This window comes from Lynx canadensis, chromosome A1 (genome assembly GCF_007474595.2).
Source record: "Lynx canadensis isolate LIC74 chromosome A1, mLynCan4.pri.v2, whole genome shotgun sequence".
Taxonomy (NCBI): Eukaryota; Metazoa; Chordata; class Mammalia; order Carnivora; family Felidae; genus Lynx; species Lynx canadensis.
Window position 1 is genome coordinate 18,896,141 of NC_044303.2, and position 19,208 is coordinate 18,915,348.

Consider the following 19,208-nt stretch of genomic DNA (forward strand, 5'->3'; position numbering starts at 1 on the left):
TACCATGGATTTTTTTTTTGCATTAGTTTTGATCGTTAAAAATAATGCATTAGATTATTTATCTTAATAACTGAAAATTTTGGCATTCCCTTCAATTTTGTGCCTGAAGTGAGTGTTTCACTGACCTCACTCTAGTCCTGGCTCAGAGTTAAGAAGCACCTAGGTCAGTTACTAACCAGTGCGAGTTAAACAAGGAAGTATCAAAACCAGGCTTTCTAATAACTGCTTCCCCAATTACAACTTTGTTAAGCGCCACAACTCAAAGAATCATCTTAACGTCCTAGCAGTGAGGTTTCAGAACTATCGAACTCAATCAGCATAAGACAGAGCCTGCGGTCACATCTTTCGTACCTCTGCAGTTGTAAATATTTCACTGGCAATAAGGCAGGCACAAGCCATCGTTCCAGTTCTTCCTGGAAAAGAAAAGAAGTCCATGAACCATTGTTCGTGGCAGTACTTGGTATAAAAATGCTGTCATGAATATTCAGAGAGCTCAGTTTGGATTGATTTTCTTTCGCTCTGAAAGTGCTTGTTGAAAATGTTTCAATTCAGGAATAGGCAAAGCTGTTTCGTGGGTCTGGAGCTGTCCCTGGAATTCTGTCCTGTGCGCAGGGACACACATGTGCACGCATGTACGGTTCTTGAGTCGCTACGGCTGGGGATCACAGCTGCAGGCAGAGGCAGTGAGGTCTATTCTGGGACTCGGAAGCTAAAGAGCTACTTACCAATTAAGAGCTAATTATACACTCTGTTTTTCTAACTAACCTAAGTGAAAGTACCTATAAAAGATAAAACGTGATCAGAACCCAAAACATGACGAAGCATTTACAACATCCATTTTTCCTTCTATTTTTGAGTTGTTTTTTTTTAAATATTTATTTTGAGAGAGAGACAGAGAGAGAGAGAGAGAGAGAGAGAGCGAGCATGAGCAGGGAAGGGGGAGGGGCAGAGAGAGAGGGAGACACAGAATCCAAAGCAGACTCTGGGCTCTGAGCTGTCAGCACAGCTCATGAACCACAAGATCATGAACTGAACTGAAGTCAGACGCTCAACCAACTGAGCCACCCAGGCACCCCTATTTTTAAGTGTGTTACCAAACATGTAAGAAAGTAAAGAGAATAGTATAATGAACCCCCATATATCTGTTCCCCAGAGTATATCATATTGTGTACTTTTCTCTCTCCTCTTCCCTCCCTTCTTCCCTCTCCCCGTTTTTCTTCCTTTTTTCTATAGCATTTTATTTTTAAATTTTTTTTTTAACGTTCATTCACTTTTGAGACAGAGAGAGACAGAGCATGAACGGGGTAGGGGCAGAGAGAGAGGGAGACACAGAATTGGAGGCAGGCTCCAGGCTCTGAGCCATCAGCCCAGAGCCTGACGCGGGGCTTGAACTCACGGACCGCGAGATCGTGACCTGGCTGAAGTTGGACGCTCAACCGACTGAGCCACCCAGGCGCCCCTATAGTATTTTATTTTTAAAAAAAATTTTAAATGTTTATTCATTTTTGACAGAAAGAGAGAGAGTGAGAGAGGCAGACACAGAATCGGAAGCAGGCTCCAGGCTCTGAGCTGTCAGCACAGAGTCCGATGTGGGGCTTGAACTCACCGCGAGATCATGACCTGAGCGGAAGTCAGATGCTTAGTGGACTGTCACCCAGGCGCCCCTCTTCTATAGCATTTTAAAGCAAACCCTTGACTTCAGTCATTTCATCCTCAAAGTTTCTTATGTTTTATTCTAATTTATATTTTTGTCCTGCCATACAAAATTTGTTTTAAAAAATATGTTGCTTCTTTTATTTCCACAGTTACTTGTAGCTTTTGTCTTAGCCAGTGCGTGCTGAACTTACTTTATGTAATTTCAAACTTACCTTTTTAACTTGAGATACATTCTATTTTCTATTCGATTCCTTTTTTTTAATGACCCAAACTCATTTTGCAACTCATAGTTTGAAAAACATTCTAAGCCAAGTACTTCTAAAAAAAAGACTATAATTTTTTTTAAAAGTTTAGAGACAGAGTGCAAGTTGGGGAGGGGGCAGAGGGAGGGAAAGAGAGAGAGAGAGAGAGAGAGAGAGAGAGAGAGAGAGAGAGAATCTTAAGTAGGCTGCATGCTGCATATGGGGATCCCACAACCCTGGGATCACTACCTGAACTGAAATCAAGAGTCAGACGCTCAGCCAACTGGGTCATCCAGGCTCCTTCCCAAAAAACACTTGGTACCACCCAATGCTATGATACATAAAGGCTTCTTGCTAAAGGAAATCCTGACTATTAACACCCCAGCTCTCAGTGGTATAGACTGTTAACATTTCAATTCTGGAGGACATCTCTGGATGTCTATACTGGTATCTTCCCATCTGAAAAACATTTTTGCAGATTTCATGCCCTTGTGGTTGTGTACAACCAAAGACACAGTAGATCCCCTCTCATCCAGTCAAGTCAGGTAGAGCAGGGAATCATGAAAATGATTGTCTGAAAAGTATTACCTTTAATACTTAATTTTAACTTCAAACATAAATATACACTTATTCACTAACCTTCCGATACCGGACAGAGGTTTCAACTTTTTAAATATGTGTCTCCCCGGTTGGAATTCTTTCTTGGAAAGGCCAGGCCTGTGGTAGAAACCACTGCATCATCTATAATTTCTAGTTTCGGATTCTTTAAAGCAATCTAGGTAGAGAAGCCTCTTAGATTCTGGGGTTTTTCTCCCCGTGTTTTATATGAGTCTCACTTGCACTTTTTTAAGCCTATTTATTTATTTTGAGAGAGAGGGAGGGGCAGGGGAGGAGCAGAGAGGGAGAGAGCGAATCCCAAGCAGGTTCCACACTGTCAGCACAGAGCCTGATGCAGGGCTCGATCCCACAACCATGAGACCATGGCCTGGGCTGAAACCAAGGATCGGATGCTTAACAGACTGAGCCACCCAGGTGCCCCTAGTCTTACTTGCATTTTATTCAGCTGCAATTTTTATTGTAGCCGCTCAACTTCATTGAACCTTCTTGAAACTTTCAACCAAGGGCTCATAAAATTATAGCTTTCTGTTCACTCTGCCATTTTACAGATCTATATAATATTTAATTCTTTGGCAGAAGCATAGTAACAAGTAGAAGTGACAGACACTGGTGGAAGAAGAAACACACAGGCACGCTAAATTGAAGCTTACTAGTTGCAAGTTTTCAAGATGCCAGGGAACACCACAGGTGTGTTTATAAAGGGAATGGAGAATATTCACCAAGTTGGTTAGAGGGAGTCTGCGAGAGAGCCTTCGTTATCCTGAAGTCGGCAGAAGCATCTTGCATCTCTAAACGCAATACAGTAATGGCTTCCATAATGATGACTAACACTTGGGTAATACTTTACAGATCTCATATGATCTTTACAATTTTGTGGGTAAATACCCTGCATAAGGAGGGAGAAACTGAGGTTCTACACATTGAAGCAACTTTCACATGGTCAAAGACTTCTTAATACCAGTTTATATGATCTCTTACAACAGTCCTTGAACTTTATTCTTTCTCAGCTGCATCCATTACCCTCCCTACAATGTACAATTTATACTCTATATTCTGGAATTTGTAAGCAGAGACTGAGGCAATGTTCCTGACCCCAGCTGTGTGTGTGTGTGTGTGTGTGTGTGTGTGTGCGCGCGCGCATGTCCCTTAGAGCTGCTTAAAGCACCTAACATGTAGCTAAAAGAGGAGAGTTCCAGTCCAAGATGGTGTCATAGGAAGATCCTGAACTCACCTCGTATTTGGACACAACAAATCTGCACCTGTTTAAGCACAGTTCCACCTGCAGAAGAACCAAGGGCTGAATGAACAGCTTCCGCTGCTCACAAGATAGAGAGACCACACAGAGAACAGCAAGAGAGAGGGAGACGTGGTAATGAAGGGACTCCCCACGCCCAACACTGCAAACTGTGGTGGGGAGGGACGGTACTGAGGGACCGAGCAGATTCATCTGCCCCAGGGCAGAGAAAAAGTCTAGAAGAGAAACCAGTAGGGCATCTGGGTGGCCGTTGACAGTCTGACTCTCGTTTTTAGCTCAGATCATGCATCCCAGCGTCATAGGATCCAGCCCTGCATTGGGCTCTATGCTGAGCATGGAGCCTACTTGAGATTCTCTCTGTCTGTCTGTCTGTCTCTCTCTCCTTCCCTCCCTCCCTCTGCCCTACTCTCTCTCTTTCTCTGCCCTACTCTCTCTCTTTCTCCCTCTGCCCTACTCACTCACTTTCTCTCTCTCCCTCTCCCTCCACCCTACTCTCTCTTTCTCCCTCTGCCCTACTCACTCACTTTCTCTCTCTCTCTCTCCCTCCACCCTACTCTCTCTCTCCCTCCACCCTACTCTTTCTCCCTCTGCCCTACTCTCTCTCTCCCTCCCTCTCCCCTACTCTCTCTCTCCCTCTGCCCTACTCTTTCTCCCTCTGCCCTACTCACTCACTTTCTCTCTCTCTCCCTCTCTCCCTCTGCCCTACTCTCTTTCTCTCTCTGCCCTACTCTCTCTCTCTCCCTCTGCCCTACTCTTTCTCCCTCTGCCCTACTCACTCACTTTCTCTCTCTCTCTCTCTCCCTCTGCCCTACTCTCTCTCTCCCTCTGCCCTACTTTCTCCCTCTGCCCTACTTTCTCCCTCTGCCCTACTCACTCACTTTCTCTCTCTCTCTCTCTCTCTCTCTCTCTCTCTCTCTCTCTCTCTCTCCCTCTGCCCTACTCTCTCTCTCCCTCTGCCCTACTCTTTCTCCCTCTGCCCTACTCACTCACTTTCTCTCTCTCTCTCTCTCCCTCTGCCCTACTCTCTCCCTCTGCCCTACTCTCTCTCTCTCCCTCTGCCCTACTTTCTCCCTCTGCCCTACTTTCTCCCTCTGCCCTACTCACTCACTTTCTCTCTCTCTCTCTCTCTCTCTCTCTCTCTCTCTCTCTCTCTCTTTCCCTCTGCCCTACTCTCTCTCTCTCCCTCTGCCCTACTCTTTCTCCCTCTGCCCTACTCACTCTCTCTCTTTCCTCTCTCTCAAAACAATTAAAAAAAAAGAGAGAAAAACTAGTATACAAAAGATCCAGTCCCACAACTTCTCCCAAACAATGGGAGGCCTGCTGGAACTCTCTCCGGGTCAGAGAAGCTGGTAAGCGACACAGTTTCTGCTTCCCCTCCACCTTGATACTGGGAATAGTAGCAGTGTACGGGTGCCCTACATGTCCTGCCACCTCAATGAGCCCCAGGCCACTAATCCACTCCAGCCCCGGCTGTCCCACCAAGGCAGCCCCAGTGTTATATGCACCGGGACACCCCTGGTTGGCGCTCACTACAAGTCTGGCTGTTGTGCCAAGGTGATACAGATGCAAAGCACCGCAGAACACAGGCTTGCCCCATTGCAGCTTCAGGCAGCTTGTTAAAGCTCTGTTAAGGCAGAGCACTCGGAGATCTCCCAATTCATACCTGCTCAGCTCCAGCCACCCTGCCAGAGCACCCCTCCATGGGGGCACCCTGGATACCGACTTGCACCCACTTCAGTTTCAACTGTCCTCCCAGGACACCCTCTGCATGGAGAGCCCCAGGACTGCCCTGGCGTGCACACTCAGTTCAGCTACAGCTGTCCTGATAGGGCATCTCCTGGGAAGAGTACCACTGGCCTGCATGCCACCTTGACTCAGCCACTCCAGTCCCCTACATGGAGTGTCCTGGGACCCCCAGCTTGTGCCTCAGCTCCAGGACCTAGAGTGAAGGGCACCTTCTACACAGACAGCCCCAGGATCCCTCCGGTTGTACCTATGGCTGCACCAATGGCTCCAGCCATTCTGCCAAGGACCCTGTGCGTGGAGAGCCCAGCGACTCCCTGGATCTCACTCACTTCAGCCTCGCCATTCTGTCAGGATGCCCTGTGCGCAGGGAGCCCAGGGTCCGCCCTGGCCAAGGCCTATTATAGCTCTGGCCATGCTGCCAGGACAGTCCAGCATGGAGTGTTCTGGGACCCACAGCCCAGGCCCTTGACAGCTCCAGTCAGCCAAAGTCACCAGGCACACACAGTCTACGCAGGAACGACCATGCACGAGACCATCCCTTCAAAATTTAGAAGAAGTAGCTGTGCTGCCTAATTCATGGGAACAAATGCAGAAAGTCAAGTAAAATGAGGAGACAGAGGAGCATCCTGTAAACAAAAGGGTAAAAGACAAAGCCTTGGGAAAAGAACTAAATGAGACAGATATAAGCAATAGGCCTGATAAAGAGTTTAAAGTCATAATCATAAAGATGCTTATTGTACTGGAGAGAAGGGCGGAAGAACGCCTTGATAACTTCAACAAAGAGAAAGAAAACAAAAAAGCCCAAACTAGGGTTGAAAACACAATAATTGAAATGAAAAATTCACTAATGGGAATCACCAGATCAGCAGACGCAGAAGAACAAATCAGTGACCTGGGAGACATGGTAATGGAAAACACACAGGCTGAACGCAATTAGGAAAATTTTTAAAAAATGAGTAGGTTGGGGCGCCTGGGTGGCGCAGTCGGTTAAGCGTCCGACTTCAGCCAGATCACGATCTTGCGGTCCGTGAGTTCGAACCCCGCGTCGGGCTCTGGGCTGATGGCTCAGAGCCTGGAGCCTGTTTCCGGTTCTGTGTCTCCCTCTCTCTCTGCCCCTCCCCCATTCATGCTCTGTCTCTCTCTGTCCCAAAAATAAATAAACGTTGAAAAAAAAATTAAAAAAAAAAATGAGTAGGTTAAGGGATCCCCCGGATGACATCAAGAAAACAAACATTCACATTTTGGGGTCCCAGAAAGAGAAAACAAAGGGGCAGAAAACTTATTTGAAGAAATAATAGCTGAAAACCTCCTTAATCTGAGGAAAGAACCAGACATCTAGGTCCAGGAAGCAGATAGTTCCAAACAAGATGCACCCAGGGAGGTCCACATCACAGCACATAATAATTACAATGCTGAATGTTAAAGATACAGAGAATTTTAGGGGCGCCTGGGTGGCTTCAGTTGGCTGAGCTCCTGATTTCGGCTCAGGTCATGATCTCATGGTTTGTGAGTTTGAACCCTGAGTCAGGCTCTCTGCTGTCAGCATGGAGCCCACTTTGGATCCTCTGTCCCTTTCTCTCTGCCCCTCCCCTGCTCATGCTCTCGCTCTCTCTCTCTCTCTCTCTCTCTCAAAAATAAACTTAAAAAAGATAATTTTAAAAGTAGCAAGTAAGAAGCAAAAAATTATGTACAAGGGAAACCCCATAAGACTATCAGCTGATTTTTTGGCAGAAATTTTGCAGCCCAGAAGGGAATGACATGATATTTTCAAAGAGCTGAGAGGGAAAAAAACCTACAACGAAGAATATTCTACCCATAAAGGTTATCATTCAGAATTGAATGAGAAATAGAGAGTTTCTCAGGTAAGCCAAAGTTAAAGGAGTTCATCACCACTAAACTGGCCTTATAAGAAATATTAAAGGGACTTAAGTGGAAGAGAAAAAGGCAATAATTAGAAGTAAGAATATTATGAATAAAAAGTTGTAAATATGATAACATATACATAAAACATGGAGTCAGGAGTAAAAAAGTTATTTTAGAATGTGTTTGAACTTAAGTGGCCATCAGTTCAATACAGACTGTTACACCCTTGGGATGTTATATGTGAACCTCGTGGTAAATACAACCCCAAACCTATAATAGACACACAAAAAATAAAGAGAAAGAAAGCTAGGGGCACCTGGGTGGCTCAGTCAGTTAAGTGTCCGACCTGGGCTCAGGTCATGATCTCATAGCTCATGGCTTCGAGTCCTGTGTCAGGCTCTGTGCTGACAGCTCAGGGCCTGAAGCTTGCTTCGGATTCTGTGTCTCCCTCTCTCTCTGCCCCTCCCTCCCACAAGTACTCTGTCTCTCTCTCTCTCTCTCAAAAAAGTAAACATTAAAAAAATTTTTTTAAAAGGAGAAAGTTAAGCATAACACTAAAAAGTTATAATCACAGGAAAGAGAAAAAGGGAAGAATAAAGGAACAGAGAAATACTATAAAAACAATTTAAAAAATTTAAAAATAGTAATAAGTACATGCCTATCAATAATTACTGTAAATATAAATGACCTAAATGCTCCAATCAAAAGTCATAGGGTGACAGAATGGAAAAGCCAGACGCATCTATATGCTTCCTACAAGGGACTCGGTTCAGACCTAAAGTCACATACAGACTGGCAGTCAAAAGATGGAAAAAGATATTCGGTGCAAATGGAAACAAACAAAAAGCTGGGGTAGCAGTACTCATACCAGACAAAACAGACATTAAAATAAACACTGTAATAAGACACAGAAAAAGGGCATTACATAATGATAAATGGGTCAATCCAACAAGAGGATATAACGATTGTAAATATCCACACACCCAACATTGGAGCACTTAAATAGGTAAATATTAACAGACATAAAGGGATAAACTGATAATTATACATTAATAGGAGACTGTAACACCTACATTGATGGAGTGATTAACCAAGCAGAAAATGCATACAAAAACAGTATCTTCAAATGACATCGTTAGACCAAATGGACTTAACAGATATATAAACCATTCCGTCCAAGATCAACAGAATACACATTCTTTTCAAATACACATGAAAAATTCTCCAGAAAAGATCCCATATTAGACCACACACACACACACACACACACACACACACTCACATGCGCACACACACACACACACGTGCACACACCCTTACTAAATTTAAGAAGACTGAAATTACATCATGCATCCTTTGGAATATATCAGTATGAAACTAGAAGCCAGTCACAAGAAATAAAGTGGAAAAACACAAACATATGGAGGCAAAATAACACGGTACTAAACATCCAATGGGTCAATGAAGAAATCAGAGGAGAAATAAAATGCATGGAAACAAATAACAATGAAAACACAACAGTCCCAAGTCTTTGGGATGTAGCAAAAGCAGTTCTAAGAGACAAGTCCTATAGCAATACAAACAAACCTCCAGAAATAAGGAAAGTCTAAAACAACCCAACCTTGTGCCTAAAAGAGTTAGAAAAAGAACAATAAGGAAAATCTAAAACAAACAACCCAACCTTGTGCCTAAAAGGGTTAGAAAAAGAACAAGCCCAAAGCTAGTAGAAGGAAGAACATAATAAAGATTTGAGCAAAAATAAACAAAATAGACACTAAAAAAGAAATAGAAAAGATCAATGAAATGGAGAGCTGGTTCCCTAAAAAGATAAAAAAAAAAATTGACAAAACTTTAGCTAGACTTTTCAAGAAAGAAAGAGATAGGACCCAAATGAATAAAGTCAGAAACAAAAGAGTAGTTAAGAACTGATACCACAGGGGCGCCTGGGTGGCGCAGTCGGTTAAGCGTCCGACTTCAGCCAGGTCACGATCTCGCGGTCCGTGAGTTCGAGCCCCGCGTCGGGCTCTGGGCTGATGGCTCGGAGCCTGGAGCCTGTTTCCGATTCTGTGTCTCCCTCTCTCTCTGCCCCTCCCCCGTTCATGCTCTGTCTCTCTCTCTGTCCCAAAAATAAATAAATGTTGAAAAAAAAAAAAAAGAACTGATACCACAGAGATATAAAGGATTGTAAGAGTATTACAAAAAAATTATATGTCAACAAATAATCTAGAAGAAGTGAAAAAAATTCATAGAATCATACAATCTTCTAAAACTGAATGAGGAAGAAAAAGAAAATCTAAACAGACCAATTATAAGTAACTAAATTGAATTGGTAATAAAAAAAAACTACCAACAAACTAAAGTCTAGAACCAGAGGGATTCACAGGTAAATTCCACTAATCATTTACAGAAGCATTAATATCTATTTTCCTCAACCTATTCCAAAAAATAGTAGAGGAAGGAAACTTTCCAAATATATACTACAAGGTTGGCATTACCCTGATACCAAAACCAAACAAAAAAAAGAAGAAGAAAAGGAAAAGAAAACAAAACTACAGGCCAATATCCCTGATGAATATAGTTGCAGAGACCCTCAACAAAATATTAGCAAACTATATTCAACAACACATTAAAAGGATCATTCACCACAATCAAGTGGGATTTATTCTGGGGATGCGAAGATGGTTCAATATCTGCAAATAAGTCAACATGATACAGCACATCAACAAAACGAAGAATAAAAATCGAGATCATCTCAATAGATGGAGAAAAAGCATTTGACAAAATTTAATATTCATTCATAATAAAAACTCTCAACAAAGTGGGTTGAGAGGAAACATGCACAAACATAATAAAGGCCACATATGAACAACCCACAGCTAACCTACTCAATGGTAAAAAACTGAGAGTTTTTCCTCTATCAGGAACAAGACAAGGATGTCCACTTTTGCCACTTTTATTCAACACAGTACTGGAAGCCCTAGGTACAGCAATCAGGCAGAATAGAAATAAAAGGCATCCAAATTGGTAAGGAAGAAGTAAAACTGTCATTATTTGCAAATGACACGATACTATATACAGAAAATCCTAAAGATCCCATCAAAAACTATTAGAACCGATAAATGAATTCAGTAAGGTTGCAGGATACAAAATTAATACACAGAAATTGGTTGTTCTTATATACCCTAATAACAAAGTAGCAAAAAGAGTCATTAAGAAAAAAACTTTATTTATAATTGCATCAAAAATCATTTAAAAAGCCCTGGGAATAGACTTAACCCTTAAGGAGGCGAAAGATCTGCACTCTGAAAACTATAAAATGTTGATGAAAGAAATTGAAGACACCACAAACAAATGGAAAGATATTCTATACTCATAGATTGGAAGAATTAATATTGTTAAAATGCCCGTAGTACCCAAAGCAGTCTACAGATTTAATGCAATCCCTATCAAAATACCAACAACGTTTTTCACAGAACTGGAACAAATAATCCTAAAATTTGTATGGAACCACAGAAGACCTTGAATAGCTAAAGCAATCTTGAGAAAGAACAAAGCTGGAAGTATCACAATCCCAGATTTCAAGATATACTATAAAGCTGTACTAAGTAAGACTGTGGTACTGGCACGAAAATAGACGCATAAACCAATAGATCAGAAGAAAAGAACCCAGAAATAAACCCATGCTCACAGGGTCAGTTAATTAATGACAAATGAGGCAAAAATATACAATGGGGAAAAGAGAGTCTAGTCTCTTCAACAAATGCTGTTGGGAAAACTGCACGGCTACATGAAAAAGAATGAAACTGGACCACTTTCTTACACCATACACAAAATTAAACTCAAAATGGATTAAAGACCGAAATGTGAGTCCTGAAACCATAAAACTCCTGGAAGAAAATGTAGGCAGTAAACCCTCTGACATTGGCCTTAGCAACATTTTTCTACATATGTCTCCTAGGCAAGGGAAACAAAAGCAATCACTAAATACTACTCCTGAAACCAATACTACATTATATGTTAACTAACTTGAATTAAAATAAAATCTTCGAAGTCAAAAAAAAAAACCAAAAAAAAACCAAAAAAACAACCCTAAAACCAAAAAACAAACACAACTATTGGAGTTAAACCAAAATGAAAAGAATTTCCATAGTGAAGGAAATCATCAACAAATTGAAAAGCCAACCTACTGAATGGGAGAAGATATTTGCAAATGATATATCTGATAAGGGGTTAATACCCAAAATATATAAAGAACCTATACAACTCAACAACAACAACAACCACAATCTGATTAAACAATGGGTAGAGAACCTGAATAGATATTTTTCCAAAAAGACCTACAGATGGCCAATAGACACATGAAAAGATGTTCAACATCATTCATCATCAGGGAAATGCAAATCAAAATCACAGTGACATACCACCTTATACCTGTCAGGGTGGCTAGAATCAAAAAGAGAAAAAATAAAAAGTGTTGGTAAGAATGTGGAAAAAAAGGAATCCTTAGGCACTGTTGGTGAGAATGTAAGTTGGTGCAGCCACTGTGAAAAACAGGATGGAGATTCCTCAAAAAATTAAAAATAGAATTACCATATGACCCAAGAATTCTACTTCTGGGTATTTCCTCAAAGAACACAAAAACACTAATTTGAAAATATATCTGCACCCCTATATTTATTTATTTTTCACTTATTTATTTAAATTCAAGTCAGTTAACATACCATGCAGTATTGGTTTCAGGAGTAGAACCCAGTGATTCATCACTTGCATGTAACACCCAGGGCTAATTCCAACAAGTGCCCTCCTTAATGCCCATCATCCATTTAGCCCATCCCTCCACCCATTTCCCCCCCACAGCAACCCTCAGTTTGTTCTCTGTACTTGAGAGTCTCTTATGGTTTGCCTCCTTCTCTGTTTTTATCTTATTTTTCCTTCCCTTCCCCTATGTTTATCTGTTTTGTTGATCAAATTCCACATATGGGTGAAATCATAGGAGATTTGTCTTTCCTGACTTATTTCACTTAGCATAATACAGTCTAGTTCCAACCATGTTATTGCAAATAGCAAGATTTCATTCTTTTTGATCACTGAGGAATATTCTATTATATATATATATATATATATATATATATATATATATATATATATGCCACATCTTCTTAATCCATTTATCAGTCTATGGATATTTGGGCTCTTTCTATAATTTGGTTATTGTTGATAGCACTACTATAAACATTGATGCACCCCTATGTATATTGCAGCATTATTTACGATAGCCAAGATATGGAAGCAGCTCAAGTATCCATCCATAATAAATGGATTCAGAGGTGGTATAAACATACAATGGAATATTATCTGGTCATAAAAGGAAGATCTGGCCATTTGCAACAATATGGTTGGACTTAGAGTGTATCATGCTTAGTGAAATAAGTCATGCAGAGAAAGACAAATTCCACATAATTTCATTTATGAGTGGAATCTAAAAAACAAAACATAAATGGATGAATGTAAAGCAGAAACAGACTCATAAATACAGAGAACAAAATGATGGTTCCCAGAAAAGAGGGGGTAAAGGGATAGCAAAGGTATCCTGTAGGAGGTACAGGCTGCCACTTATGAAATGAACAAGTCACAGGATAAAGGGTACAGCATAGGGAAAATAGCCAACAGTATTGTAATAGCATTGTATTTTGACAGATGGTAGCTAGCTCCACTTGTGATAAACACAGCATAATGTATACACTTGCCAAAATCAGTATGTTGCATACCTGAAGCTAATGTAACATTGTGTGTCAACTATACTTCAATAAAAGAAAAAAAAAGTAACTAAAAGAATGTCCTCTTCAAGATATTCAAGTCAAAATAGACTTTTGCCAGTTTGATACGGTGCCTCACTTGATATAATTAATATCTCAAAGAAAGATGTACCTTGTAGCATCCATTAAACCACTTTGAAAGAGCTAGAGAAGCTTAGACATTCACCTCTATAAATAAAAACATGCTGATTGCATATTTACTAGAAAAAGACTAAAGAAAGATAAGTCTGCTGTTAAAAGTTGACAAGTGTAGGTCTGAGGGATAATAATAATGGCCAATATTATTGAGCTGTTGCCACCTCCTGTCTGGTACTTTCCACATTTCATTTAATCTCCACAATAGGACTAGGAGGTCTGTATTTCAGCATACATTTTAGAAATATTAGAAAACAAAGGCAGGGAGATTTTAAATAATTCATGCAATGCCACACAATTATTTAATGGCATAGTTGAGATGTGAACCCAGATATTTTATTTCAAAGCCTGTGCTTTTACATATATATATATATATATATGTAATAATATATATATATTTTATTTATTTATTGAGTGTTTATTTATTTTTGAGAGGGGGGGAGGGAGAATACAAGTGGGGGACAGGCAGAGGGAGAGAGAGACACACAGAATCTGAAGCAGGCTCCAGGCTCTGAGCTGTCTGTCAGCACAGAGCCCGACTTAGGCTCAGACTCATGAATCGCGAGATCCTGACCTGAGCCCAAGTCAGACGCTTAACCAATTGAGCCACCCAGGCACCCGTACTTATTTATTTTTAATGTACGTGGCAGTTAGTTAGCATGTAGTGCAATCTTTTCAGGAGTAGAATCCAGTGATTTATCCCCCACATATAACACCCAGTGCTCATCCCAACAAGAGAATCATTATGTTTTGATAATTGGAACTTTTCAACCTTTTTTTTTCCCTCAGTCTTTCAAACAGGAAAAAAAAATCTAATTGAAAAGACTAAACATCGGTGAAACACGTCTGTAAAAGACAGCTAAGGAATCTGTGAAAATTCTCGGTTAAATTCCCGTGCACTTACATTCTAGAAAACTTAAAATTCCTGAATGAATAAATTTACACAAGAGATTGCTCACCATCACTGGATATTCTTCACGGTGAAGAACATGAGAAGTGCTGTCACTTAGAGCTGACTTCATTTCCTACTTTGAAAATCAGGAGGTGGTACATTTCCCAAACCGTAAGCCATTAGCTTTGGTGTTAATTCAGGCAAAGATACTAAGGCAGATATACTTAAAAGGATTGGTTGTATACACATAGATGAAGAAAAGCCATGGTTACTCAGGCCAAATATGACTCTTCTAAGTGCTGGTAGATTTCATTTATTTCTCTGATAGTCCCATGATACACTTCATACTTTCTTATATTCTCAGGGTACTCCTTGTATGGAATCTGCTCAAATGTCATTTTATTGGTGAGACTTCTTGATCATCTATTTATATGTCAAATTAGCAACCTCTTCCCCACTTCATATTCTTCTTATCCTCTTATTTGTTTCTATTACACAAATCGCCATTTAATACTATTTTCTTTGTAAACAATAGACTGTGGTCTCCATGGGAGCAGTGCACGTGTATGCTTCATACACTTTCACATACCCTGCACTTCATAGTATCTGGTGTTAAATGCATAAATGAATGACTATCTGGTCTTTCAATTTATCATGACATCCAGTCCCATGACCACTCCCTCATCCACCTAGATGCATGGTAGACAATTTCACTATTGGTTTTGTCAACACTGAAAAATCACTGCCTTTCTTGTTTCTGGGTTCTGTACCCACACTCTGTAAAAGTCTAACCCTGGGTCGGTTCGGGCACCTACTTCCCCTGTTCCTACACCAGAAATGTAGAGACACCAGAGTACAGAGAACCGCTGGAGAAAAATCATACAACTTTTCACACTGGTAATATAAAGGAACAGTTTAACACTCAAGCTGGACCCTCAATGCAGCCAAGACATTTCTATTTGTTGCCAGTCAGTTCCTTTCCCCGGTTCCCTCAGAATCTGGTTGAAAATTTCAATACAACATTGGGCTCGATCCCACCGCCCTGGAATCATGACCCAGGCTGAAATCACGAGTCAGACATTCAACTGACTGAGCCACCCAGGTGCTCTAACACTAGGGAATTTAAAATAAGTAATTTTTAAATAATCCAGATGTTTAAAAATCACTTCTAGATAATCTCTGTGTTTAAAAATCAGATGGGGGCACCTGGGTGGCACAGACGGTTAAGCGTCCGACTTCAGCCAGGTCACGATCTTGCGGTCCGTGGGTTCGAGCCCCGCTTCAGGCTCTGGGCTGATGGCTCAGAGCCTGGAGCCTGTTTCCGATTCTGTGTCTCCCTCTCTCTCTGCCCCTCCCCCGTTCATGCTCTGTCTCTCTCTGTCCCAAAACTAAATAAACGTTGAAAAAAAAATTAAAAATCAGATGATTTTCAGGAGAATGATTTTTAGGAGAATTAGTAGAATCATGAATTAAAAAAAAACTAAAAAACAACAAAAGTAGTCACTATAAAACAACTGAAAGTCAGCTAAAGCAGTATTAACAAAAAAGCAAAAAACCCATAAACTTTAAATAAGTCATACAGCTAAAAAATTAAAATTTAATTAGCTAAGTTTTCAATTCAAGAGAGTAGTAAAAGAAAATGAATCTACTAAAGTCAAAAAATGAAATAAGCATTAAAGAATAACTTAATGAAACAGAAAACAAAATAGTTTTTTTCCTCAAAAAATGAATACACAAGTCTCTTATAAAACTGATTTTTAGAAAAGGAGAGGAGGCATAAATATTAGAAATAAAAGGGCAAAGTACTGTACAGTAGAAATTCAAAAACATTGTAAGAATAACTTTAAGTCAATCATTTTCAAGACAGTATCAGTTTAAAAAACTGACTCATGGGGCGCCTGGGTGGCTCAGTTGGTTAAGCGTCTGACTTTGGCTCAGGTCATGATCTCATGGTCCGTGAGTTCAAGCCCCGCGTCGGGCTCTGTGCTGATGGCTCAGAGCCTGGAGCCTGCTTCGGATTCTGTGTCTCCCTCTCTCTCTGACCCTCCCGCATTCATGCTTTATCTCTCTCTGTCTCAAAAACAAATAAACATTAAAAAAATTTTTTAAAGTGACTCAAAAAGGGAAAATCTGAATAAAACAATAACACTGTGTTGAAAATATTTATAGTTTTTCTTACTACCTCCCTCCAAGAGGACAAGATGAGATTGCTACCAAATCTATAAGGAAGAAATAATTCCTGTCTTTTATAAAATCTTTTAGATCATAGTAGAGAAGAGAAAAAATTTTAGCTTATTTACTAACACCAGTATAACAAATGCCAATACTACAAAAATACAACAGAAGATAATTTTATACCAATGTCACTGAGGAACATAGATGTTAAAACTTAAAGTATTTGTCAAGTGAATCCAGCAATAGAAAAAATATATAACAATACCAAGTGCCATTTATCTCAGAAATGCAAGAATCCTCAGTTTTTAAAAATTTTGTAGGGTTTATTTATTTTTGAGAGACAGCGAGCGAGCATGAGTGGGAGAAGGGCAGAGGAGCATGGGAGGGAGACACAGAATCTGAGACAGATCATGACCTGACGCTCAACTGACTGAGCCACCCAGACACCCCGAGAATCCTCTTATATCAGACACCTATATTAATGTAATTTATCATACTTACAGAGTAAGGGAGACATACCTTGCAATCATCTCAATGAACATAGAGAAGACCATTTACTAAAATTCAGCATATATTCATAATTTTAAGAGCTAAGAAAAACTAGGAAACTTCTTTAGCTTGATGAAGGGAATCTACCAAAATACCTTCCCAGGTATAGGGAACCCCCATTTTACACAAGTTTGCATGATGCCACATAGCTTTTATGAAAAATCTACATTAGTACCTATTTTGCTACCCAAAAAAAATCCAAAAAGGATTTTCACTTTTATTAAAAAAAAAAAAAGGGAAAAAGCAAAAATACTATTCCACTTTTGTTTTGCAGGGACTATTTACAGAGGCAGCACAGACTCTGAGCAGTGAGAGTGACATCACCCAGGTCCTTCCCTGGGAACTACACTTGGCATCAAGCCACCAGAGCTTTGAACTGTGTCTGTGAGCATCTGTGCTTTATCGTGATTTATTTTGTGCCTCCATTATCAAGATGTGCCCTAAGGTACCAGAAAAGTCTAAGACAGGTTATTTTTTCAGGTCTTGGAATGCTGCAAAAATTTTCCATATAAATTAATGGCAATTGCTTCTTCGTTTTACACCATTTTGGCTTACAAAAGTTTCCATGGAAATGTTCTACTATCGGATAGCAGGAAATCTGTACATCATATTAATGATGAAATGTTGCTAGCGCTCCCTTTAAATCCAAGAACTAAATAAATGTCCATTATTCACTGCTCCTACTTAACATTATAGTACAGGGCTTAGTGCACTAAGAAAAAGAAACAAAACATATAGGGATAAAAATAGAAGAAACAAACTTTCATTACTTGCAGATTAGAAAAAAAAAAGTAAATCTACAAGCTAACTCCTAAAATTAATGAGAGTTCAGGTAGATTGCTACAAGGTCAACATAAAAAAAAAATCAATAGCTAAATGGAGGATATAGGTTGAAATCTTTAATATAATTACTATAGGAATATCAAAAAGGAATATCAAAATGATATATGACTTCCAAGCTAATGGTGGGGTCAGGGGAGAAAGGTATTATATTGTAAAATTTCAATCAAACCAAAATAAAATGTCAGTAAGATTTGAATAAAGAATAAACAGAAGATTTGAATAAAACAATTAACAAATGACCTATTGGATACAGAAAACTGTTCATACCAAAGCATAATACACTTTCAAGTGCACAGAAAACATTTGATAAAATTGACCAAATTGTGGCAAGTATAAACAAATTTCAAAGAACTAAAAAAAATATGTAATATGCTCTCTGACCACAATGCAATACAACCAGAAATCAGTTGCTAAAAGAGAATTACAAATACGTCTGTGTTTAAAAATAAGAAAGTGTACTTCTATGTAATACATGGGTCAAAGAAAGAAGTACAATGGAAATTAGAAAATATTTTGAATACTGATCAAAAATACTACATATAAACGTTTGTGGGATGAAACTAAAGAAATTTTTAGAGGGAAATTTATAGCGTGAAATACTAAACAGAAAACAAAAAGCTGAAAATCTGTGAGTTCATCATCCCTCTAAAGAAGTTAAAAAACAAGAACAAATTAAACCAAAGAAAATGGAAGAAAGGAAACACTAAACAATTGTAATTAATGAAGTAGAAGACAAACAAGAGAATCAATAAAGTAAAAAAACTTGGTACTTTGAAAGGACTAATAAAATCAATATATCGCTGATGAGACTAATCAAAGGAAAAAAAAAGAAGGCACCAAGAAAGTAATATAAGGAATGAAAAAGGGAGCACTATAGTAGACATTAGAATACACTGATATTTTGAACCAACTGATGCCAGGACATTTGAAAATTTAGATAAAATAGACATGTGCTTGGAAAAATATACCCTACCAAAATGTGCAGAATAAATACAATTATAAATAATTCTGTATCTAATAAAGAAATTAAACCACAATTTTACAACTTCCTCACAAAGAAAATGAGGCCAAACCCCCACACGGAGGCCAATGTGGCTTCACTAGAGAATGCCACATTAAAGAAAAAAAATGTCAATTTATACAAACTCACCCAGGGAATTACAAAAAAAAAAAAGAGGAAACACAACCCAATTCTGGTTTATGAAGCCAAAATTTGAAAAGAATATTATGAGAAAAGAAAAGCATAGCCAATCATACTTATGGCCTGGATACAAAAATTCTTAAGATTAAATTTTAATTACAATTAAATATCCACCAATTTATGCAAAATAATAGAGCACAACAAAATTGTGTCTCTTCTAGGAATACAAAGATGGTCAACCAATGCGATCAATCAGATTAGTAGAATAAGGTAAAAC

The 19,208-nt window shown here is 39.3% G+C and overlaps 1 protein-coding gene across 1 annotated transcript in view; it reads right to left on the reverse strand.

Annotated features, from left to right (window-relative positions):
- LOC115510084 (phosphatidylinositol 3,4,5-trisphosphate 3-phosphatase TPTE2-like) overlaps nt 1–19,208 on the reverse strand; it is a 93,440-nt gene that overhangs the window by 31,464 nt on the left and 42,768 nt on the right. The window contains exon 10 of the mRNA XM_030309582.1: nt 352–413. Within this exon, the coding sequence (XP_030165442.1) occupies nt 352–413 (62 nt within the window). The remainder of the gene's footprint in view (nt 1–351; nt 414–19,208) is intronic.